Source organism: Stegodyphus dumicola, chromosome 4 (assembly GCF_044657685.1).
Source record: "Stegodyphus dumicola isolate Sdum_Otavi_A_Nest chromosome 4, ASM4465768v1".
Lineage (NCBI taxonomy): Eukaryota > Metazoa > Arthropoda > Arachnida > Araneae > Eresidae > Stegodyphus > Stegodyphus dumicola.
Genome location: NC_140771.1, coordinates 172,441,654 through 172,469,320, shown reverse-complemented (window position 1 = coordinate 172,469,320; position 27,667 = coordinate 172,441,654). Strand labels below are relative to the sequence as shown.

Below are 27,667 nucleotides of genomic sequence, written 5' to 3'. Positions count from 1 at the left end.
TTTATGCAGATTCTTCATAATGTAATTTCTTCAAATACAATCCAGGGCAACAGTATTTGTTGGCAACAATTTGAAATGTGATACAGCCTTTTAAAGTTTTCAACGCAAATTCGCAAAACGGAAAAAATAGTTATTCAGGGACAAAGCACCTTTGGACTAAAAAAATTAATTTAAAAAAAAAATATGAAAGCTTCCAGATTTTACATTGCGCTCGAAGGGGTAGTTTTTTAACGTTTTATGTGTTACCTTTATTTACTGTGTAGAGACATTAGGATTTTTGGAAGCAGAAGAGATGAAAAATTAGCAACGCCTTCGCCTGTAATCGAACCACGGACCTCTGAAATAACGGCTCAGTGTGCTGACCACTACACCACGAAGGAACGTTAGGAAGGCGGGAGAAATACATTACATACTCTCCCTTTTAAAAGGCGGCTGGGGTTTTTAGGGGACCCAATCGCCAAATCCTAGGTGTGGAGAGTCATAATCCACAACCCTTTTACTTTGGGCGCCACTGTAAAGACATTAGGTTAACGGGAAAAGCCGGAGAGATGAAAAATTAGCAATCGCTATCGCCGGCAATCGAACCAGAGACCTCTGAAATACCGGCTCAGTGTGCTGACCACTACACCATGAAGGCACGCTAGGAAGGCAAGAGAAATACCTTACAAGTAAATATCATGTTCTTTGCACATAAACCATAAAATTCAATTCAACAGCAATATCGCAAAATAATTTTAAAATTACCGCATCTTTAGAATTTCCGATACGCAGTCTAGCCCGCTAAATTTTTTTTTTTTTTTTTTTTTTTTTTTTTTTTTTTTTTTTTTTTTTACAGTGTTGCCATTGGTCGCTTTGAAATCGTTGAGTTTCTTAATCAAAAATTCATTAAAGTGTTGCAAAATATGAAACCGATAATAAAACAAATTACAAATTTGGGTTTCGAAATGCCCATATTCGGAGGAGGATTACGTTATTTAAAATTCCATGGCTCTAAGTACTGTTGTTTTATCACAATGCGAGAAACATACACACATTTAAGCAGATTCTTCATTATTTAATTTCTTTAATACAGGACTGTAATATTTGGTGGCAACAGTTTGAAAAGTAAAACAAGGCAGAAAGTGAATCAACGCAAAATGCCAAAAGGAAATTAATAGTCCTTCTGAGATAAAGCTATTCCTTGGCAATTAAACTTTAAGTAAAGTATTTTTATCAGATCTTTCATATAAATGAATATCATTTCAATTTTTCGAATGAAAAATAATTTGAAAAAAAAAATCTGAAAGGTTTCAGATTTTAAATTACGTCCAAAGGGTGTGTTAGATATTATAGATATTATAGCAGTACCATAATAAAAAATTTCTATATTTTACGGCTAATCGTTTCTGAGTTACGCGAGATATATAGATATACGTACGTACAAACGAAAAAAAAAATCCCTTTTGAATCATCCATTTTAAATCCAATTACAATCCTGTTTGGAAAAAAGAGTTCTTTATTCTTCTCATTTGTGTAGACGTCACGTAAATTCAGACGGATTTCTGAACAGTCAAAATGGAAATTTCCTTTAAAATATGATACCCAAAATGTTTTCTGATTACAATGCTTGTTTTACTTCGCACAAGGAAGAAGTAATATAAATTCATTCATTCATGACATTTCACTAAAACGCGAAGTAACTTTCCTTTGCTGTAGATTCCCATGTACTTTTAGAGGTATTCGAAAATTGATAACTCGCAGGTATAAAAATTACAGCAAGAAACATGATTATCAAATTTCGTTTTATTATAAAAGGTTGTAAGCAAAACATAGCAAATACAATTACCAAATGTATAATTTTTTTCAATAACCTGTAACTTGTGAAAATATTGGTACTATTATTTTCCGTGTCAAAAACATTTTGCCCAAGTGTTTCTGAATATGTTATATCTGTTCATAGATTTATGTATAATCAAAATAATAAATGTTCAAACAATAAAAATATATAATTGGCTTACACTCTGCTTTATTTTTACGCTGACTTTTGAAATCTTGGGCTAAAAATATAATCCCAAGTAAGGCTTAAGTTGAAAAACCTAACGGCAAAGCTACCATCTGTGATTTGCTACATTAAATCGCACTGTATGCCCTATTTGCGTTTACTATTGCACTTTTTTTCTGAAACTTCAAATTTAGAAAGACTATAAAATCCTCGAAAATCGTAACATGCGCCCTTAATAGGGCGATTGTGCCGTTTTATGACACTGCCACAGGCAGAGTTACATGAAGTAAAAGGTAGTGTTATAGAGCATTTAATGCCACTTATAAAAATTTTTATTTCCTTTGGCGCCACTCTTTTCAACGAAGGCAATATTTTCCAAATGTTTTCAAGAAGAGTCTTAACTGTCGTTGAAGCCAGTATGGGTCGTTAAATTAAATCGGCTCAAGGTTGGATCCAGTCCATCTTTAAAAACTTTCACCAAGCACAAAATGACGTGACATTTACAGAAATGATGATATCTCTCCTGAGATCCACATTATAACGTTGTCAGTTATTTATTTCATAGATTCACGTGCCCAGATTATGCAGCGATTAAAGCATGTCCAAAAAAAAGAAGTAAGAAAATTTCACAACGGTGAGATGGAATTGCAATGACAGCTAATGCGAGTAAGGCAATAAAAATGGTAAAAGGCACATTATTACAGCATTTGTAAAATGTTCTCTAAAATGGGGTACACGCGATAAACTCTAGGTTATTTTCATTGAGTTAAAAGCTAGTTCTATATCCTACTTATCGATATACTTAGACTTTCACAAGTTACAGTCAGCTTTTGTGCCCTGCTAAAAGTGCTTCAATCTCATGAGTGTGATTCTGGGACATTCTTCCAACATAATGAGATTGTTTGCTACTCTGCAAGGGTTCCGAAACAAGCTACTTTCTTTCAAAACGTAAAATTAAATCTGCTTAAAAGAACTTGGCTCTGTGAGTCTAAAAAGTAAAATAAAAACTTGTACGAAGAAGAACATTCCCTCTTCTCTGGGGAACATTCAAATACTCGATCCATTGTGTATTTTAAAATTAAATCACTCTCATAGGAATTGAGATTCTGCTTTGTTATAGAAAACGGTTTCTAATTTAAGTTTCCAAATATCTTTTACTCGGGGGGCGGAATAAGAGTCTATATGTTTTTAAGTAATGCCGATTTGATGAAATAGTCATACTCATAGTTAGGTAATTACAGATTTGAGAATTCAAGTGCAGTTTTGTGGCTGAAATATAATATTTCTAATTTATATTAAGTATATTTGTTTTACTTTTGATATCAACCCTTATTTCCAGGTCAAGAGATGCAAATTTAATGCTTACATTAGCACAGCTCGTCGTATATACTACAAAGCAAATGACAGTTAGAGAGCAACTCAAATCTACGCTTGCGAGTTTTGAAACAGTCTAATGAAGCTCATGAATGTGATTTAGTTTTATCATGAGATCTTTCGGGATAATTACCATGTAAAAAGATCACAGGAACAATTTGTTGCTTATAACCCTAGGAACGGTGAAAGCAATTTTTTACTTATTACGTGCTCCGCCCTTAGGCACTATACGGAAAGGGAGGGATGTCGGAGGAGGCCACACGATGTGTGAATATTAAATAGTTGATGTAACTACAATTATTTTACATTTTATAAGAACAATGTATCCTTTTTGAAAGTCAATGCAGTCAATAATTAACGTTATGTTGTATAAAGCAAAAATTTTACGCCCGATATTCAATTTCTTTACTTCAATGACTTTCAAAGATAGAAACTATAGAAACTTCATCAAGAGAAGCAACAAGTGTATCTTCGAAATGTACCCCTAATTCATTAAAACAAACGAAGTGCTGATACAGGAACTGCATACACATCTTTCCAGCGTATGCTTGCAATGTTTCCTAACATTTACCTACAGAGTAGTGTGCTTTGGACCTTGAAAAGAGCTATTTCTAAGTGCAAACACACTAGGATGGATGAACTCTGGAAAATAGTGGAAGAGAAATGGAAATATTACAAAAAGCCCTTCTATCATGGAAATCATAATGCAGACTTAATTCAGAAAAAAAGCCTGTCAGATTGTGCATTTAAAAATATACTCTTTATATTTTAAATATCAATGAAACAGCCAACAGAAGTGTGTAAACATACTTCATATAAAGGCAGTTTTAATTGGAAATGTGCTGCCCAGACGGTATATTAGTTAGGGGAGCCTGAATGAGTTACCTAAGGGCCCGGGTCGGACTCCCGGATAAGGCATGGATGTAAAGATTGTTTGTCCCTTTATAGGAGGTAACGGTGGCCGCCTATTAGGTGCCTCTACAATAAAATGGTCACCGCTTCTGGCCTTAGCAGTGGCCAATGCTGTTATAGGCAAGTGTCCGCGATTGAAAAAGTCGGAAATGTTATTATAATGCAATCTATTCATTTATGAGCTTAGAATGAAGAAGAAAGCTTCAAAAAAGTAACAGAATACCTTATTCTTGAAATTTGCACTAATTAATAATTCTGATTGTACACGATTGATTGATTTAAAAATATTTTAAATACTTTTTCCTCCGTAAAATACAATTTGGGGATCTAATTTTAATATGTAATTTCAACTGCTCATTTTTAATACGAGCATGAGGAAATCCAGTCTTTAAATGTCAACTCAACTGATGATTTTGGAACATTTTTCTCCACAATATTTTACCTTAACCGAAAGTTCTCTATTTCAAAATCACAAATTGTCTGTTCTGTTGGGAGACGTACTAAATCTAAAATATGTCAAGAGGCCATACATATTCAGTTTGCTATTAGATTTCTAGGATCTTTTGAACTAACATTACTATTGAATTTTCAAGGCTTCTTTCTTCTGACATCAATCTTAAGAGTTTACCGGCACAAAAGAGAAGCCAGATTCGTATATTATGCTCTCTTAAAGTAATTTAAAAGTGTGCAGTTTATGCTCGTTATTATCAGAAGTAATGGTTTTGGTTAGAGAGAGTAATAATGGGAGAGGGAATAATATTTTACTGGATGCTGAAATCACGCCGTCTCTTAAGAGAAAGTCCTTTTTATTGAAATATTGCGAGTTATGTACATGTAATCCTTAAAAAATATAAAATATTATTTAAAACTAGGCAAAAAATTTTAAATATGACTTAAAATTAGGCAAAAATCGAATATAAATTGATGTTGGTTTTTATAAAATAACTAAACACTCAAAGAAGAAGAGAAATATCTGCTTAGGGAGAGGGATATCTTCGTGGGGTGATTTTGTAACGAAAACGGGCTCGTATTCATATCATACATGAGAAAAAACCACGAAATCTATGCTGCCAGCCCATTCTTCTGGAATCGAACCTGGGTCGAACTTCCAGCATTTAGCGATCTTAAGCAATCGGCTACTAGTAGAGTCGTTAATCCGTTCTTCCATCATTCTCTCCCTCTAGGAGCAAATCAGTTCTACCAAGAACTCTGTTGTTGCTTCGTTTTGTACTCCATTGCTTATGTACCTTTTTCTAAGGTATTCCATTTTTGTATTTCCACTTTTCTCATAGATGACATTTTTGTACGATTTTATAATAAATGATTCTGATATTTTTGTTCTTTCGTTTCTCAGTTCCTCATTAACAATTTCTTTTTGTTGGTTTTTGTGTATATATTCTTAATCTTTTATAAGTTTCCAGCAGAATATTTTTGGTCCTAAACGAGAAGGTCTATGTGCCTGTTTTCCTCGAAAGACATTGAATTTTTTGATAAAACCAACGACAATCAAATCTTAGTTTTTTTTTTTCAAAATATTGAATTTGACATTGGCATCCTTCTTTTCCGTTTCCATTCTAAATAGTTCTTTTTCCTCCCATAAAAATCCGCAATGAATTATTATTGTGAAGCTAAACAAACTTGGATTATTTGATAAATAATACAGGATGACTTCATCTGGTTTCAGCGTGTTATAGTTTGCTCTTGGCTAATTACATTTGAATGAAACGTATACTGTTCGAAACAAAAAGTGTTCAAGTTTCCTTCATTTGGTTATCTCCAACTCAAGTCACTACTGGTCGAGACGTCAGTGTCATTCCAACCAGCCGCAAAGTGCTTTTCATTTCCATGTTAAAACTGTGCAACCAGATTTCCGTCGAAGATTCAGACTGCAGCTAGGATATCATCAAAGATCCGGTGTACACGTGTTCTCTACCGAATATTTTGTATAAGTTAGAGATTCGCATCAATTATCTGTGACGATTTACATGCTATATTAAAAATGGGAAAGTTCGACTGTTAATTTAATATGTGGCTTGCCGGCGGATGAGGCATCACGTTGTGTGAATATTAAATAATTAATGTGACTACAATTATTTTTCACTTTGGTGAAAAAATATGCATTGTTCTTGAAAGTCAATAGAGCAAATAATTAAAAACATTCGAGTGAAGCCTTTAGAGACATCCTGTACGTTAGAATAATAGCTTCTAATTTGGGAATTAAAATTTGCACGAAATATGAATAAAAACCTGCTATTTAAGTATTGAGAAAATGATGCAAAACGAAGTTTTCAAAAATAGACGATGTGAAAATAGGTTAAATATTTTAAATTTAACAAGGCACAAGTGTCCCAAAGCGATTTGGTGCTGAAGATTTAAAGTTCTAAGAACTATGATTGTGAGTTCACGTAGCTACAAAGGTATATTTTATGCCTCTTTGGAGAAGATTAATGTTATGTACAAAATGATAGGTAGTTATTTGAAAGTTTTTATATCCGAATTAATCGTAGAAGTTTAGCTGTTTGTTATCTGCTTCAGAAAAACTAAATCAACAATTTAATTCTCTAAGAACGACTTAAAACAATAAAAATGGGCCAAATTCTGTTTTTTTTTTTTTTTTTTTTTTTTTTTTTTTTTTTTTTTTTAAATATATCTAACACGATTCTACTAACACCAGCATGATAATGACGTTCTTTGTATTCAGACGGAGGTAGTGACTCCCTCGTGCACTCTTTCTTGATGTAACAGGTAGCATCTCGGCTCTGTAAATGAATATTCATTGTTCGAATCCTAGTAAGTCAATAGTTAATTTTCTTTTGCTATCCAAAAGTTCTAATACCCATACAATGACGCCCAAACTAAAATGTGATGGACGATAATTCGTATTGCCCAAACTGAGTCTCGTTCAGTTCTTAGGAACCCTTTAAGTGGGGAAGAATTTGAGGAATTATCGTCTGTCCCCGTGCAAGATGCTGTAATTGGTACCAGGTCCGCTAAAAGTCAGAAAATCCGAGGTTTGAATAACTTTAAAAGTAAATGATTTCCTATGTTTTTCTACCCCGAAAATGTAAGAAGTATCTGAAATGTATTTATCATGCATTCATTAAATGCTGTTATTAACTACGAACTTTCAGTGTATGGTATACATGCAAACGCAGTTATCTTTACCTTTATTGAGTGAAAGTGTGAAGGTAATTTTATTCTAAAGTTTATTTTGTAGAGATTCTTAAAGATTTGCTGAATGAGAAATATAAAAAATCAACTGTGCTCTCGTCGAAATTCGAACCACAGATCTTTCACTGCCAGTTGGATATACAAACCATATACATCACCAGCGCACACACGATATAGTACACAGCGTACACACAATATACTACATCCTCACAATTTAACGTCTTAAAGCTTTTCTTTATGTAATCAACTGTTTCATTAAGCGATGGTCTAGACGTAGTTTGAAAGAAACGTGAATTCAAGAATTCCAAAATGAATCCGGTATGTAAATATTACTTGAACTAGTAATATTTTTGTAATACAAATGAATATACTGAGAGAATTTGAAATATTCAGATAACTGTGATTTTGTACTGGAGTTTCTTAAATTTGAGGACTGTTTTGATACCTAATACAAAATATTTGAAATTTTAACTATCTGGAAACAACCCTGCTGTGAATTTCCTCTAATCTCAATAAGCTATTAAGGCTTTATAATTTTATTAATAACACAAATTATGTATATCATTGCCATCTGTACTAAACTTATTCTCATTAGCTTTTTATTTCTTCTACCGAAAAATTGTACTCGTCACCGCAAAGAAACCCGCAGACAATATAACCATAAAACTGCTCCCATAAATACGACAATAATTATCGAAGAAAAAATGTGATAGTGCAATTATAAATAGTATTATGAGCTTCCAAAATTCCATTTACTATATTCTTCTCATTTTTCTCCATCTTCTACTCCATTGTGCCATAACACTACGCTAAGCATCCACTTCCGTTACACAGCAGTAATTATGACAGCTCATCTGCATATATCTTCACTTTCACAGCTTGAAGGAAATACATATTTTTTGAAGAGAGTACAGACCCCGTAATTACGCAAGGCGGAGATGAAATACAACTCGCCACCCTCCACTGGTCATGTGACCCTCTTAAAAGTTTTAAGGAGCTCCTGAAAGTTCTGAGAAAAGTACTTTTACTAAACGATTATTTTCTCCCTAAAGCATAATGAGGTGTAATTGTGTACGTGATTAGCATTGATGCTTGAAGAATGAAAAAGGGGGGAAAAAGACGTTTCCCCGCGGCTTCGAAAAAGGAGGGAAATAATTTTTGGACCTTATTTAAGATAGCGATTATTTTCTGCTCTGAGCACTTTGATTAAAGTTTTTGAGTGATATGGAGCTTAAATAGGGAAAGAAATGGGGATAGCGCTCGAGATACCGAATTTTTGAAAGAAAAACATTTAATTCTTCCGAGTGAAATGTTCAGTTGATTGCCAGTGTAGCAATAATCAGAAGAAAAAAAAATTCGCATTAAGATGATATTTCTTTACTACATGGAACGTGCAATGAATTTAAATTTCCTGTCGGAAAGCTGAAAAGGGGATAAAAGCTAAAGCAACGCAATTAGTATACATGTGTTAGTCTGGAAATAACTGCCAAGTTCTAGTTCTAAATCAGAAAAAATGGTAATCAGAATCTGAGAATATTAAAATAAATCCTTCTGTTGCAGATTTAGAGCTAAACAATTTCTGGCAGGCACACGGGTTTCAAAATTTCTACAAATCAAAAGAATTGGGTTTCGATTTTGCAAACTATTTTTTTACCCTCTAATTAAAATTCTTAGTATTTCAGTATTGTATTTATTCTATAAATAATAAATATGGGAAATGATAAGTCGTTTATAAATTATGGGATGTATACAGATGCTCCTTAGAACCTTATAGTTTCAACAAATTTGTTGTTAATACTTTCAAAGGATTAAAATACATAATGCTAGATATATAAAACGAATATTTACCTGGTTACAGCAAAATATTCGAAAGGTATCTTTCTTAAAAATACTTTAGTGGGGAAAGTCTGAAGTAAAATGGCTTGTATTCATGTTGCACATACATATTAAAAAACACGCAGTGAGATTATTTTCCTCAAAAAGAACCAGTCCTTAGCAATCTTAGTTATTAGTCTGCTTAAATCTGTCTTAAACCTCAGCTTTTAAGAAAATTATTTCATATTTAGCAATAGATGGCGCCAGTAGCTTGACTTCCTTTCTCTAATTATTATAGCCTGAACACAGACTTCTCTGTTGCCTTTTGCACTCCTGAAGCTAAAGAAGTTCTATATTTAAACCTCCCAAACTAGTTCTCCAAGTTTATGAATGTTACGCTGATTCTTGTTGCCTTAACAGCTCCAGTAATAGTTATTCGGCGTGTTATTTTAGCTCAAATTTTAAACTCTTTTGTTTCCTTTAGGATGTTGTTTTTGGATATCACTGCAATAAATCAATGACTTTATTTGAGATTTCTCGATAAAACTGTACCGAGAACCATTTATGTATTATCCCAATCCGTTTGAGTACATTCGCTAGAATTGATTGGTCAAAGTAAGCTGGAAATTTCTGTATGCAGCATATTATGCACATATTACTCTCTCGTATAAAGCTACCATTTAACGTGCAGCATTTGGGAGGTATAAAGAATGCTTTATATTCATTCGTAAAACTGGATAACCCATAGGTGAGAATGAGAGTGATAAAATAAAATTCATACTTCATTTCATGTAACATATTTTGTGAGAAAAAAGCGCGAGGAAAATTGAACTAAATTACTAAGACAATTAAAAGCAAAATACGTATCTCAGACATCACCTAAATCTAATTAGCTCTCTAACTATATCTGCTTAACATTCTTTACTCTGTGAATCATCATCTTCACAATTAATTAAATTAATGAATGAACTAAACAAAAATACAGAAACAATTTACATTAAAGTAATGTGCTAGCTAAAATAAACTGTCTAATGCTCATATTGTTACGAATTTTGCGCACATATAAATAATTTTGATGCAATTTTATGTGAAATTGCGGTACTGTTTTTGTATAATGTAACATGATATTCTAAAAGAAAGCTTGTCGGAAAGATACGTAACATACACAGGCCATGTGTATGTAACATAGAGTTAATAGCAATCCTTGCTAAACTGGTGAGATATCGTCATGCTGACAACGGCGACTAATTTTTACCACCAAATTTGGCGATACATTTCCAAAAGTCACCAAACTTTGAGACAGTTTGGTCCTGTTCCTGTATAACTGCAGTAGGTGAGTGAGTGAGTGCACCGCTATGATGGCTTCCGACCACGGACATGAACCAAACGAAATCATATAACATCACGGCGGGGAAGACTCCAGAGTAACAAGGTTGAATATTATACACTAATAACAGTTTTTACATATTGATAACTGCAAGGCACTAAGCGTTATTCTGGTTATCTGTTTTAAGTTCTGAACATTTGAAACATTATAATATTATCCACGGTTGTTTCTACTTAGGCAGTGTCTTAAGATTTTCTCTATTTTATCAAGGGCTATTCTGTTTTTGAGTGTGTTAGTCGTCCACATTGCCCAAGCACAGTATGCTGGTTCTGGTTTCTTCAAGTGCCAGATTCTTGTATGTACACAATGGAACTAATAATGGTCCGTGTCGCCTTCCTCTCCGCATTCGCAGAAAGGAGTATCCTTAAGTCTGAATCTGTTCAGGTATACTGGAAATGGTCCATGACCTGTCAAGAACTGTGTTAGGCTAGCACAGTGGGTCTTTATTTCCATGTTAACTTTTGGCAGTAAGCGAAATGTCCTTCATCCTACCTCTGCCTCTGTCCATCTACTTTGCCAATATTGTAGCAGACTTGTCAAAGTTGTTCGCTTGATATGAGACCAAGGAAGTTTAACTGCAGTAGGTATTTCAACTGATGCTATGAGTAGTTGTAACCATATTCGGGCCTCATATACCTTCCAATAATTTCGAAAAGTACTAGAGATTTCTTGTCGACTAGGGGGGGAGGACTATATAAACCTGAGAAAGCATCAGTATGGGAATAATAGTTGTTTAATTCAGCCTGAATTCGGAGTATTGAGGTACCCTCGAGTTAACTTCGCTCTTTAGATGCGCTTTGCATTGCATTAAGTTTAACGCTGTTAGTAGTTTGAAGTGTAACTATTGATTGTGCCTTGTGTTACTGTGAAGAGCTGTACGACTATTTTTGTGGAAATTTCTAGAACTGTGAAAGAACTGTGTTTATTTTGGTAAAATTTTATCAAGTTATCATAGCTTCTCTGTGCATTCAAACTATTACGAACCCGTACGCACGCAACAGTTTTTGATGGCAGAAGTGGGATTGAATGCCGGTGATAAGATCGGTGGATGAGAAAATAAGACAGATGGTGACTGCCTTTGCTGCATTCCAAGAAACGGTGGAAGTAACGAGCAAACACAGGCAAACATTTATCTGTCTACTCCAACAATAGCATTGTCTATGCATAGGTTATTTGTTAAAAATTGCATTACCTTAGGATTAGGATGATGTTATGAATTTAAGAAAAAATTACTTGGTAAAAAAAAATAACCATTAATTTGTACAGTAAGTGCAGCTGCAGTCAATTTACTGCTCTTTAAATAACTTCAAGACTATATCATGAAACTATGGAACTGATAACAGATTAAAAGGTTTTGACGTTTTTGATCATCAAACCAACTTTTATAAAAAATTTAACACTTACTGCTGCTTAATTATTAATTTCAGAATTTACACATGCTTCTGCTTTACTTCAGAAGGAAAAAGGAGAAAATTACACATGACGATAAGCTGTCATAACGAGAATGGCTTTGAGGTGTTAAATTGGTGTTAAATATAAGAAACTTTATTAGAAACCCCATGCTCCCACTTGTATCATAAAATCTTTTAAGCTGCGTAGAAAGTAATCATTCGTCCTTAAAATGCAAGTCATTCATCATTAACGAGCAGAAATTTCATAATTATTTTCATACATTTTGGCGATAAAACATTTTTGTATCCATTAGGAAGAATATGCACTTGAAGAAAAAAGATGCTATCGAAAATAAAACTCTTTTAAATAGTTTTTAAAATTCTGTATAATTTTATTTCTCAATGGTTTTAAAAAAGAATACAGTGTTTCTTATTTTTATGTTAAAAACATAAGATTACTTCCAAACTAATCCTTACTTTTTATAACGTTTTAAAACTTCTCATTAAAGATGTTGAAGACTAACGTGTTTTTTATCGTATTTATACTTCAGCGTGTTTAACGAGATGTGTTTTCACTGCTGATATGTTTTATTGATTAATATCTTTAAAAGCTTGAGTTACTGGTTCCTGTAAAAAATTATGCATTTTGATGTATTTTTCATTTTATTTTCGTTTTGAAAATCTCATAAATAAATCATTTCTGAATCATTTTTAAGACATCTCCTTTGAAAATTTGTATGTCGCATTTTTCTTCTTTTATCGTTATTTTTCATTTTGTTGGTATTGAAAGGGAGATCACTTTTTTACTGAAGAATGTACTTTTTTTTCTCGTTGTCTGGTAGTCCCTATCCGGGTAGTTTCATGCAAGTTAATAAAGACCTTTGGAAAAGTATTTTGAGATGCCGGATTTGTATCTCGAATTGTTGATTTGATTGTAAGCATTTTCTTCAGAGAACTTTCTCAAATTAGGAAAAACAAATACCATATATATTCATTTAAAGTGTTTTTGAACCACGTGCTTCCTCACTGTTCCAATAAATGAATTGCAAAAAAGTATCTATATGCTTTTTAAGAGTATTTTAACGAAAAGCTGCATGCATTTTAAAATAATTTATCCCTCTTAAGAACCAAAATCTGCAAAAGGAGGACAATTTTTGCAATATTATCGCCTCACTATCTCTCGAAAAGAAATGTCATATTCCATCGAAATGCGAAAAGGTTTTGTATAAAATTAAAAATAATGTAATGTTTAGTAGAACTTTCAATCATTTTTAAGGCTGTTTAGCGTGTAATTTGATTTCAAAAGTATAACACATTAAAAGCATCAAACACGTTGCTTATTTATGCTTTCAAGCGCACTCAGTTTAGTAATATATTTGACAGAAAATCACCTGGTACCTTTTTCAGTTCATGTGGCAAACGTTCTGAATCGCAGTTGATCAACATTCACTGCTAGCAGAGGTATACATATGCGCTTAGAACAAATTGAACGATTAAATATATTGAACGCTCTGCAGGCGACCATATCTCTAAAACAAAATGTGAACACATGTGAATATCAACATTGTTGAGAACTTAAATAAAAATCGGTATTGAACTTCACCTGTCTAAGATGGCCACCTCCAGAGGAGACAAAAGTGGATTGGAGAAGTGAGTACTCGTCTTAAATTCCCTGCATATTTTTAATTTGTCATCAACTCAAACTACAGTTCACTCTAAGATATTTTATTCGCTGATGACTTTTAATAACAATATAGAAGATTTGCAAAGAAAGTTCTAACTAATAAGTTATTTCAATGTTTTATGATCAGTTCCTGCAAATTTGGTCTATGAATACTGGTTCAACTTATATTACTTGCATCACTTTCACCTACATAAAATAATGCCGAAAAAAACATAGTTTCTATAGTATAAAATTCATGATACGAATGTAAAAGTTTTTTAAGGTTTCCATAAACGGAAATTAAAACTCATGCATTAGTATTCATATTTTTTGATGAAACATTATGGTATTATTCACATATATTAAGACTTTTAATAGTATCACGAAAAATATTGATCGTGTGAGAATAGCAATTTTTTGATTATTTAGGTTTTAAAAATTCTTTAGTGTTAAACATTTTTAAATTTTATGTAAATTTTTAAGTTTCCTACGCCTTTACTAAAAGCTATTATGCAACTGCAATTTACATAATAGCTTTTAGTAAAGGCGTAGGAAACTTAAAAATTTACATAAAATTTAAAAATGTTTGCAGTCTCAAAGCTAATCGTGTCTAAATTCATTTCACATACCTCACAGAAATTTTTTAAGATTTATCTTATACAATCTTTTTCGAGTAGACGAATTTTGACGAAATCCGCATAAAAGAAATTTCTAACAGTATAATGCCTCAAAAACAAAATACTATACAAGATGCTCACTTTGCACTACCAATATTTGTCATTTTAAAATAGTGATATATTTCAATGTATTAACAGAACTTGATGGTTATTGCTATGTAATGATTAGAACAATAATATTATCATGAGAAAAAGGCAAAATTCACAAAATTTTTGCCGTTGGGATATCGATTTATTTTTTGAGTGAAATGTTTATTAAAAATGAAGCAGTAACATTACAACTGAAGCATTGCATATTCATTACGTATTTAAATTAATGTCTAAATTAAAAAAAAATCTGGAAACTCATTGAATATTTTTTAGGCCAAGGTTACCATTTAACTGGATAGTGTTTTATACAAACATTCTTCAATACAAGTTTTTCAAGAAAGAATTATTTATCGGGGTTGTCATGAAGAGAGGGCGATTTTATGTAGTTTTGGGTTACGAGTTTTTTTCATGGTCTATAAATTTTATTATTTTACATTTCGATAAGTTTTTCAACTTAACAGTAATTCAAAGTTCTCGTTTGAGACTGGAACAAAATGACTCTGCTCTATATTTTCGTAGGAGTCGCCCCCCCCCCAGACAGTATAGTGATTAGGGAAGCCGACTGCGATACCAAAGAGTCCGGGTTCATGGTTGTAAGTGTCCGTCCTTTCACAGGAAGAAAAGGTGACCGACCTATTAGGTGCCTCCATAATAAAGTGACCACCATTTCTGGCCATAGTTGTAGCCAAGCCGAAGTAGGCTGAGGGCCCGCCATTGGTAAAAAAACAATTCGTAGCCATTCAAACAAAGAATAAGAAAAAAAAAATGAAATGTAATATATAAGTAGCAGTACTTATTTTCCATACTTTTCATACGTATTTGACTGTAATATTTGCTGGCGATCTTGTCAAACTTGTGCCAGGTATTTCCCCAGAAGTTTGAAGAAATCGATAATTTTTTATTCACTTAAATAAATAATGTGCATATATAAGCTAAGGATACATTATATACAAAAAACGTAAATCTTAAATTTTAGCTAATCATACTAACGGAAATCTGAAAGGAACAGTTTGCTCTTTATTTATTTAAAATAATTAACAAATGCACTAGCTTGTCGATGATTAATCTCGATTACATAAAACGAAGGCGAAGAACTTATAAGTATTATGACGACTTTTACTTTACGACGATGAACTTATATGTAATATGTATTATGACGTTACCCATTACTAGTGCTAAATCATATATCTTGGCGACAATTTTTGCTACCCGAAAATCGTCGCCCTGAAAATACTAAGTGTAGAAATAATACCAAAATTCTAAACTTATAGAAAAATTTCCATTGCAAATAAAATGAAGTTTAATATTCCTATATTGTTATTCTTAGAATTTTTCTGAACACTTCCAAAGAAATCGAAGCATTTGTTTTCAGTTATTAGATTTGAGGGGTAAATATTGCAACTCAGGTACAATATTTCCGTCAAAGCTTGTGCACAAGAGATCTAATGCATCAAATGGGCAACTAAAGTTTGCATAATTAATTCTTTTCTTTATAAGCCCGTAAGTCTTCACACATTGATAATTACGGTGAAATGATATTATAGCAAGTTTCCTTTTCCCTGCTGTTTGGGACACTATTTTAACTGCTCGTTTTAAGTAAAAGTCGTTTAAGATTGTATGTTTTAAGTTTAAAAGTTTTTTATGTTTGCAGGCTTTAAATTCTTTCGTAGTTTTTTTAAATACTAGTGGTAAACTCTTCGAAATGTTAAACTTTAATCTTACATTTAACAGACAGCACTTTTTTCCTTGTATGTATCTTATCTTAACTGTTTTCGTCTACTAAAAACAGAAATAGCACTTATTCAAAATGTTAATCTCATGAATGAAATATCTCTTTCTTTGTTAAATCACCATTCATTTTAAAGGCCATTTCAAAAGATTTTCATGCCTTTAGAAAATTATAGCTGTGATAATATAACGTTCTTTTAACACAGATAGATTTCTTTTGTTACTTAATAGGCGGAATAGGTTGAGGAATTCTCTGGCAGAATGAAATCATTGGATCTGGAAGAAAGCCAAGTTCTGAATAAATGTTGCGCTGCAAAATAACACCGAAAATATTTTAACATAAGGAAATATTCGACTGCAAATGCCATGTTTCACAAATCACTTGGGATCTAAGATAAGGCAAATTCCAAAGACAATATATTTCTGCTTTAGCAACAAAGCAATACTTTTTATTCTATTTTTATAAATAGTATAAATAAAGTCTACACGAACCAAAAGTTTACGATACTTAAATGACAGTAAAGACGACAGGATTTTCTAAATTACCATGTTTGTTAATACTAGTTTTAATTAGCATTATGCATTATGTCATCAGACTTAGATTAATATTTTCCATGAGAAAATTTATTCTTATTTCATTGTTTTCATCCATTTCAAATAGTTCAGTATTAAGTTTTACTAATTTTATCTCGAAAATGTAAAAAAAAATACTTTAGAATGAACTTCAGAATGAATATACAGTGGATGGACGAAAATATGGAAACACCTTGTGAAATGCATGTTTGAAAAGAAAGATTGATTTTAATGAAATATGTAGATGGCGATGGCGTTTTTAACTACTGACGCCACCTATACAACTTCGTAAATGTGCTAAACAGTTCAGTTGTTGTCGGAGTACTGTTATGTGAGGTTGTCATTGCATTATGTCAGAGTTAACAGACTTCGAACGTGGCCAAATTGTTGGAGCAGGTATGGTAGGTGCTTCCGTAAGCAAGGTAGCCGAGGTGTTTAGTGTTTCAAGAGGTACTGTATCGAAGATTTATTCCGCATATTTGAAAAGCGGAAAAACATCATCTGCTAAATCACAGCGCGGACGAAAGTGTGTCCTGAGTGATCGTGACAGACGATCATTAAGGGCAATTGTGACGAAAAATAAGAAGACCACAGCTGCAAAAGTTACTGCTGAAATGAATGTTGTGTTACCGAACCCTGTGAGTACCAAAACAATTAGAAGGGAGCTCCATAAACAGGGAATTGCCGCCTGTGCTGCAATTGAGAAGCCACTCATTAGTGATGCTAATGCCCGTAACAGGAAAAGGTGGTTTTTAAGTCATAAAGCCTGGACTATAGAGTAGTGAAAGCGAGTAATATGGTCTGACGAGTCTTCTTTCACATTGTTTCCCACTTCTGGCCGAGTGTACGTATGGAGAACGCCATCTCAAGCCTACTGCTTGTTGCCAAGAGTGAAACATGGTGGGGGTTCTGTTATGGTTTGGGCAGCCATATCGTGGTTCTCTGCTAGCCCCATGATAACTGTGTCAGGGCACATGACTGCCAAGACTTATGTGAACATTTTGGCCGATCAAGTTCATCCCATGGTACAAACTTTGTTCCCCGATGGTGATGGTGTCTTCCAAGATGACAAAGCCCCTGTTCACACAGCTCACATTGTCCAGGACTGGTTTTCTGAGCGCGAGGATGACTTGTCCCATCTCCCCTGGCCACCACAGTCACCAGACCTGAATATTATCGAACCTTTGTGGTCTACATTGGAACGGAAAGCACGTTCTCGTTATTCACCGCCAACATCGTTATCTGAACTTGCCACTGTTTTGCAGGAAGAATGGTATAATATTCCCTTGGCAAACATACAGGAACTGTATTTATCCATTCCGAGAAGACTGCAAGCTGTTTTGGATGCAAACGGGTTTCCTACACCATATTAAGCAAAGAAACAAGTTTTTTTAAAGGTGTTTCCATATTTTGTCCAACCCCTGTATCTTCAATAAAGGTGAGATGATTTTATCTTGGAGACACGTTCTATTACTCCTTGCGCACTGATTTGGGCTATTTATTATTTGGCTATTCTGAAAACATTTAACGTAATTTTAAGCACAAATTAATAAAAATTGAAAACTAATTTTACAAAAAACGTAATAAGAAAATTTGGTATTACTGGATATTTAACAATCATTAAAACATAGTTTTATAATTTGAACACTGAGTTTCGTTATAAAACACGAATACTCTCATGAGCATACACTTTACGGAGAATGAGTTTTAAGTTTCTTGCACACTTTTGTAACTATTTAAAATTGCTGAATAAACTGAGAGGAAAACTGTAATTTTTAAATTTATAAATTAAGAACGTAATGTTTTTGTGGTTCTTGATTCAATCTTTCTTAACAGTAGAACAGTTAAATTTTATTTAGAGTTATTTATTTAGAAATAAAAAGAATTATTTTACAATCTCTTATGGTTCTCAATGGAATGAGTCTTACTTTAGTTACTTTGTTTCTGAGAGTCTTCCAAACACGATATTCGTTCTCTTGCAGCGACATCCCTACTAACGTCTTTCAATAATCTCGTTTTTCTTCGGCTGCAAGATTGCGTATTTAAAATTATTGAAGCAGCACAAGTAGGCGTTACACGACACTAAGACATTATAATGCGATCCTGAGGACATTGCTCGGATGCTATATATAGGCTGTTATAATTCCACACGACATCCTTTGTTACCCTGTAATAACAATATAGAAAATCCTGGAGAATCCAGAGAACATCCTTTATTGTCCCGAACTTACCATTATAAGAAGATCCTGGTAATAGCTCTGGTAACACTCAAGTCCTCACAACATCCAAATAAATCCATCTCCAGGAGACATTGCGAAGATTTCCTGGAGACGTTTGTATAAAGATGGAGCATGAAACGTCACGAAGAATGTGTCTGGGATATTTAAGGGATATTCTAGAATATCTTGAGGATAAGTGTTGAGCCCATGATTAAAATCCTGGGAATATTCTGAGGATGTTTTGTGCAATCTAGTAAAAATTGTACGTATTTAAAATAATTTATAAACAGTATAAAATATGATCCTGTTTTAGAGCTATAACAAAAATCTACTGTTTCAAAATGAATTCGTTTAGCTGACTGACACCTTGAAAAGTTGAAAAGGCACAGCATATTTTTAAATTTCAGTAATACCTAAGAACATTCGAAACTTGCTATGAAAAAGCAAAGTATGTTTTTAGGCTTATGCATAACTTATATTTATGTTATTTATTTGAAATCGCTTCTTCTTACTCTCAGTTTATCGATCATTTTACTCTGAAATTACTTTCAATTCGATTGATTTCAATTTCATTAAAATAAATTCCAGGATAATTACACTCTACTTAAAATTTCAAATCATTTAGAAAGGATTTAATGGTTTTAATGTACTCTTTAAGAATAAAAATATTCCCGAACTATTCTTAAAAAGATATTTTCCCTATTTAATTTATCTGTTATCTTTCAAAGTCAAAGAATAATTATAGATATTTAATGAATAAAATTTAATGATACACTTTAATTTAAACAGAGATGATTAATGATTTTCCATAAAACTCCCAATTAGGAAACTTTTATTCTCACGTCCAAAAGCTATTGCTGCAGGCCCGAAAATGTCACGATGGAGCAATTACAAAAAAAAAAAAGAAATAAAACCTTTAAATCATGTAATTAACTGAACGGCTTTTCAGGCTAGCGTTTGTCTTTTATTGGTGGTGTTTAATAAATCTAAACGACGACTGCAGTCTTACAACTGCTTATAATCCGATAAATAATTTTTATTCTTTTATATTAATTGCCAAAATTAGTATTTCAAGAGTTATCATTGCGACGTTAAATGATATGTCATAGTAAATATAGCTGAATGTTAACCAAACTGCTTTCCGTAGACTCTCGATCCATATAAAATCATGCTTCATAACTTCCATTATTAACTTACAGTGAATTCCTCATAATCTGCATTCAATTAACCAGCAGTATTAAAATAATAGCAATTTTGAAGGTCTAAATTTAAGAGTGGAAAACATTTGTTGTGTGTTTCTGTCACTCGTGAAAAGAATTATCGAGAAATAAAGATGAACTAGTGATCTCTTTTTATGAGCTGAAATGTGACTTTTGAAGGTAGTGTTCATAATTTTCGGAAAGGTTCCACTTTGAAAGATGTTACATTTACCTTTTTTCTTGCCTTGAAAGAAGTAGAGAACATTATTTTAAGCCGTGGTTGGAGTTAATTGTGGTAACTGATCATGTTCCTAGATAATAATCCGACGAAGAGTTTCTTGGTTTTAAAAGACTTCCGGTGCCAGTGTCCATAATCTTTGATTTTGTCACATATTTGGATTATAAAGATAAGATTAAGTGTTAGTAAAAAAGAGGTACATGCTTAGTTGATGCAGATAATTTGTTCCTGCCACATTCTTTCAACATAATGACGAAATAATCGGGCATGTACTGAGCGAAGAGAAAGATAATGAGGACTAAACGGAGGATGAAGATGAAGACGACACGCAGAATAAGAGAGTTACGGGAAAGGAAGCTAACGAAAGATTGCAAACTTTCGTAAGATTTTTCGAGCACTGTTCATCTATATAAGTACATAGCGTTATGAGTCTTTGTTGTATACACAGCAAGATTTTAAAACTCCGACAACAATCTAATAATCAGGTAGGCATTCGAAATTTATGCTATCACACTTAAGGAATCCGTAACTTTCATTTGAATATATATATGGTAATTTTAAAATGTTTTTTTATTTTATTTTTTTTTAATATATAAAAAGCATGGTACAATTCCAACCGATGTTATCACAACGCATGAACGGGCCAGTTCCAAAAACATATTTTCAATTATCCGAAAATAATCTCTTATCCGGAATCGACGATGTCTTGTTGATGTCAGTTAAGAGATATTCTACTATATTGGTATGAAAGGGTTATATTGGTTAATATTATGTAAAGAATTATTGTAGTTCTTAGTGTACGCTCTTTAAGTGTAAGTGGTTAGCACATTCTTCCAGTAAGTGGAAGATCTATGATTCGAAGCTCAATGAGAGCACAGTTGATCTTAGATTTCCCAGCTCCAGAAATATTAAGAGTCTTTAAAATGAACTAAAATGTGATAGACTCTAATTCGTGACCACTTGGATTTAGTCTACAAGCTCTTTCCTTTTAAGTGTGAGGGGGATAATATAAAGAATAACTTTATTCCTCTATTGCTTTCGTGATGAGAAGGGCTCACACATGTAATTGGAAACTGGAAGATCCGTGGTTCGAATGAGGGTACTTTTGTGTTTCCTCGTTTCGTGGGTCCAAAAGGCCCTTAAATCTCTAAGAATGAATATATTGAATTCTATATCCTTCATTTACAGCGCCCCCTCTTTTGGACACTAATTTCAATAGATGACTATCTTAGGAAAGGGTTAGCACTCAGAAAGAAGATGATGTAATCATTAGTCTTTTTTACTACCACACTAAGACAACAAACTTCACAAACCAGTTTGCGCCAAATGTGGCAGCCTGCACTACTTTGTACCAAATGTGGCAGTTCCCATCTATCCTCAGAGTTTACTTCAGACATTGAAAACTGTTTCAGTTGCTGCAACTCTAAGATCAACAGCGGAACTTCATAGGAAACAGCACACTGTACAAGTACACGAATATGTTCAATGTTTAGAAAACGCTTCAAAGCAATGATTTTTATGGCCTATCAGCCGCAGAAATCAGCTGCATATCAGCTACACTAACTACTTGTATTTGTACATTATAAACTATAGTACTCTGCAGCAGTCAATCACATGCAAATTCTCCAGTCTGTGAATTTAGTGAGGAGACACATACAAATGGTTATTTCAGTGAATGCCCTTAGATAACACCTGCGAAACTCGTTGAAAGATATTGGCCAGTCTGAGACACAAACCGTCAAGAGCTATAAAATACAGGAACAAATCAGGAATATTTTGGAGCACTGTAAGACTAACACTATTGACTGTCAGTAAAGCGTTGCTTTTGCATATAATTATATCCTTATGTATATCATTTATTGTTTATTTTTTCTTAGTTGTAATATTTATTGCATTTTATGGCTCGTATGATACTGTGGTGGTTGTAACATACTTGTACAGTAACTTATTATACTGGTTGTAACAGACATATGTAGCAAGTGATTGTGCATTTAAACTTATTAAATTCAACTTCCCTTGTTTGCCAATGTTAAACTTTTCTCTTGGTTATAATAAATGTTCCAAAATGGCATTATGTTATTAGGTTTACAAAAGGGGTCAGCAGCCATTTCAGCTGTCCGTCAAACTTCACAGACGACAGTATTATCTGGAACCACTGGTAATCGTCTTAGAGGAGGTTCATTCTGTACAATCTCTCTTAACCAGAAGCAAAGGTCCCTCGCTTATGCCGGGTAAAAGAATTTTCCGGATAATTATATATATATATTTCTATAATTTACCTGTTCTTTAAAATAAAAATTCATATTTGTGATTTAATTTTGTTCATGTTTTGTGATGCAATCTGTAGAAATTATAGCATGTAAAATCCGTTAGTCACACTTTTCGAAATATCGGTCATTATTAAATAAATAATGGTGAAAACCATATAGCTTACTTAAAATTAAAACCCATACAAATGATTTTATATTTCAGGAAAACAAAATTACACATTTTAAAATTACCATTTATATTAGCATATGAAAGTTACGAATTTCTTAGTGCGATAACATCTAACTTTAAATGTTTGCCTGCTTACGAGATTGTCATCGGTGTTTTAAAAACTAGTTGTATGATGATTTAAGACAAGGTTTCTATAATCTACGAAAATTTAAAGCAAGGGTTAGAGTAGAATCAAGAACTCTTTCAAATAGTGTAATCTGCATTTAATCTCATAATGAAGTTCATTTCAAAAGTTCTCGTTCTTCTATCGAAAGACCGAGTGATAATTTTATTTTGATCATAATAGGTTACAAAATATAAAATTTCTGTTTAACTACATTGATAACAATAAGCTGAAAATATAAATCTGTGATACTAATATATATACTATATATACTATGAAGCAAATAATAAAGGATTTTAATATAAAACAAGTAACATTCTGCTTTTTTATGTCCATTTCACTGTTCACAGAACTTATTATGAAATGCAATTAAAGATCAGCTTGACGTTGCTGACGTATAGTTCCAGGTAATGAATAAATACGAGTATTTTCCCGTTATAATTGACATCTTTTTAATGTTTTTGTCAAAAATGAATGAGTTTCTTAAAGGAAATTAATAAAATATTAAATAATATTCTAAAAGATGTTACTTGGAAATTTTACCTTTGTGTAACATGCAAAAGAAAATAGAATAATACTATTCCACATTTTAATTTTCTTAAGTATTCTTCTCGCGCAAGATAAAAAAAGTAATCAAATGCCAATGTCATTAAATAAGTTGTATAACTGTTTCATCATTTTAATTAAAGAGACATAAGAGTAAAATAGCAGCAAAATTTAAAAAAATAAATAAAAATAACTTTCATCACCTGATAGCTATTTGAAGTCCTTACGAGCTATTTGATTACTCGTTGCCATTAATATAAATTATCTTTTTTATTTTTCTTTCTGTTTGCACAAATTTACCAACTCTGCAAATAACCAGTATATTTAATTAATGGAAAAATCACGAAATTCGCGATTATTTTCAACAGGAAAAGATGAAACAATAGCAGACGCATTTTAAGAAACCATTATAATTTTGAAATCAGATATACACATTATAAAACAAATACACAGCTACTTTTTGAACCAATGTTTAGTAAAATCTATTTTTGCAGTTGATTGTTTTTCTACTTTTTTTTTACAATCAAAATTTTAAAAGCTTAGTTTCTTGTACACAAAAAAGTTTCAGATTTTATATTAATAATAATTTTTAAAAGTTCCATAAAACAATGTAGTTAAAATTTTAAATGTGTTTTCTCCTTTGGGAAGAAAACACACCAATGTAAGACAAAACAGAAACCTTATTCGACTGTAGTGGTGTGTGGTGTATTTAATTATGGCAAAGCACACTGGGGCTATCTGCCTAAAGGGAGGGATACCTTCGTGGAGGACTTTCTAAGGGAAACTGGCTCGTGTACACGTTGCACATGAGGAAAACCTCGAAAACACTCATGCAGCCAGCCCGTTCGCGGGATTCGAACCTCGGACCCAACTACCAGTGTTCAGCGACTTTACCGCTTGGCCGCTGGTGGGCCTTATTCGACTGTAGAGTCTAAAGAAACTCTGTAGATTTCGAAGACGATCAGCCATAGGTCCCTCGTTTTCAGAATTGCTTTGATTAATTAAAAAATTTCTCGCTATTCAGAAAAAATGTTTTGAGTGCTTTTTTTCTCGTTGACATTTTTGTGAAATCATTAGCTTAAATTCAAAATATAAATTTAAAAAAAATAATAATATTTTTTTAATGTTTAACAGAATCAAATTAAGTTCATGTCCATTACATTTTTTTTTCAGAAATTATAAAAAATTCTATTTCAATAGTTTAATAAAAAATAAAAATTAAATATTTTCATTTTAATCTACCTTGACTCTAAATGATTAATAATTAAATATATGGAATATCTCTTTTACTTAAAATTTATTAACACTTGTTGCTCAGCTATTGCATTTTCTCCATATGATGAAACATAATTGCATTGTACTGTGAAGACATTCCCGGTCTTAGGTTAGTACCGTTTGTTTAAAAGGAGACTGAATTATTTCTCTGCTAAAATATAATTTAAACATTAATATTTAAAACAGCATTTTAACGGAATAATGGAACTTAATTTTACGGAACAACATTTAACGGTTTCTGGTAAGTTGAGTATAATAAAATCGACTTGTGTTTAAACCAGTAAAACAAATGGGAAGCGTTCCAAACAATATTTTAAATTGCAAATTTAAAAAAACTATCCTCTACTTGATAAACATGTTAGGAACCAAAACACTGCATTAAACCTGATGTTACAGAAATATGAACTCAGTTTGCAAGCTTACAAGTATATTATGATAAAGAAAAAATTAAGCAACGCGCTTTGTATTTCCCCATAAATAGCACGAAAAAGTTGTCTAATATATTTCATGACTGTTAAAATACAGTAAAACAGCAACGTACGACCTATATGTTTATAAAACCAAACAAAATGCTAAGAAAAGAGAAAATTCTTCAGAAAATATGTTATTATTGTTATACACAACAGGAATAAAACATATGTATACCAGGAATATAAGGAAAAATATAATTATTGGAACAAATTCTAGAAAAGCAAAATGCAAGCATGTAATTATAAAAATAAATTTGAAAAAAAAAATGGAAGAAATGTTAAAATTTAAAATGTTTCGAATTTTTGCTTTTCCTCTATGATAAAATGTAATTTTATTTTTTTAGTACACATTTAGAGTAAAATGTTGCATCTGGCAATATTTCTTTACGCGCTTACTCGAAGCATTTGTATATTACATTCTTCAACATTTCTCAGGATAGGATCATTCATCAGATCTTCACAAACATATTTTTAAGAAAATTAAATAGCTTTTAGGAAAGTAGTGTCAATTTGACATGTGTAATATGTTAAATTACATTAATTATTTACTCTATGAAACTGAAAAGAAATTGAAAAAGACAAAACCTACTTACCTTGGCTACTGTCAGCAGACGACGACATCATAAACAGCATGACAAAATGCAGACAACATGTTGAGAAACATTGTCTGTTAGCTAAACTTATTAATCCATCTGCATGGAATATAAATTTTGTTACCATCTTCATTTTAAATTTTCCTTATTGCACATTTTAAGGAAAAGTGTTGAATTCTGTTCTGACTCCTGCAGAATGTTTTTCTCATATCATTATTTTCATGGAATGATACATATTTACATTTCCACATTGTAACAAAGAATATTCCAGTTTTATAAATAAAAATAGTTTATATTTTATTAATATTTTAATTCGAACAATTCATATGTTAAAACGCTATTTTCAGTCTCAGAATTGTCTTTAGTGCTTTTATTGAATAGAAATTCACATGAATCTGTTCTGTCCATTTATTAAGTCATGAAAATTGTTTACTCTGGTAAATAATTAACTGGCCAAGAGCTAGAAATTTAAAAATCCAAAGCTTATCTTCTATTTACAGAACATAATCTTTTAGTTGTGAGATAGATATACTTGAACATACACATATTAATGAGATGCATTTTTTGGATAGCTTAAATTTTGCTGTGTCATAAAGTCTTAGCTGCAGAATCACGAACTTACAAAATTCTCGCTTTGTGTGATTAGTTTGGATCTAAATTTGGTAATATATTTGAAGTTTCATTCATTATTATTCATTTTTTAAGTTGCATATTATATTGTATCTATATAAAATCAGATTTTTACAAAACATATGATCACCTAAATTTATAACACAAAAATTATACACAGTGATCAAACTTTTGAATGAATATTCCCTTAAGTTTTCAAAATGGAGAGAGTGTTACAATAATATTTATAAGTAAAATTGTCAACATTTGGATGAATTAATGCTTTAGAAAATGCAAACTGATCAGTTAAATTCAAACAACTGAGCTCTACCTTAAGTTATTACAAATTTCTTCGTTGTTCTCCTCAAAACAGAGAAACTGCAAATTCATAAGTGAAAAATCTACATGTTTCTCACATATTTCAAGTGGAAACGTTTGTGATTTTACAATAGCTAGATCATAAAAAAGATAAATTACAATGAGATAATCTGCCAAGGAAAATGGTATCACAAGATCACACGTGCAAGAACATCAACTGTTAGCGAGTATAAATGAACCATAATCATTAAGTGAAATAACACATGAAGAAAACACCCACACTCATATATATCTAAATTCAACGCCTTATTGTACCGACTTATCTATCCATCAACGCTTCCTATGGATTTATGCCAAGAGTCAGAATCGGAGAATTAGACAAAGATGAGGATGAATGAGACCGACTGCCTTCCTATTCGGCTCAGAACGCCGGTTAGGCGCTCTTGATTCTGGATCTGGCTTGGAAACGCGGAAAGCATTTAAAGCTAGGAAAGCACGAGGAACCTTTCCCTCGCCGTACTTTGCGCGGGCGTAGGCGCCTGCGCGTCGGGCTTCCTTGCAAAGAGGCATCTAGTGGTTGGTTGCGACAACTGGGCGGCCAGGATCTTCGGAAGGGACGAAGTTGATCACTGTTACAGGGCGCATGGAAGACTTAACCGATTCTTACCTTAACACTAGATTGCCTAAGGAAATAATTTTGACTGCTTTTCAATTTCAATTAGAAAATTATGTATATAATGGCACAGCTACTTAAAATTTTCTGACTTTTTGCACAACACATAAATGCGTTTATTAATCATTGTAGTTGTCTCCCCCTCCTTCATTTCCAGTATTTG

At 32.5% G+C, this 27,667-nt stretch overlaps 1 protein-coding gene across 1 annotated transcript in view; it reads right to left on the bottom strand.

Annotated features, from left to right (window-relative positions):
- LOC118199531 (tyrosine-protein kinase transmembrane receptor Ror2-like) overlaps positions 1 to 27,318 on the bottom strand; it is a 380,512-nt gene extending 353,194 nt beyond the window's left edge. Inside the window, exon 1 of the mRNA XM_085815782.1 lies at positions 25,905 to 27,318. Within this exon, the coding sequence (XP_085671908.1) occupies positions 25,905 to 26,037 (133 nt within the window). The 5' untranslated portion in view covers positions 26,038 to 27,318. The remainder of the gene's footprint in view (positions 1 to 25,904) is intronic.
- Between the last annotated feature and the right edge of the window lie 349 nt (positions 27,319 to 27,667).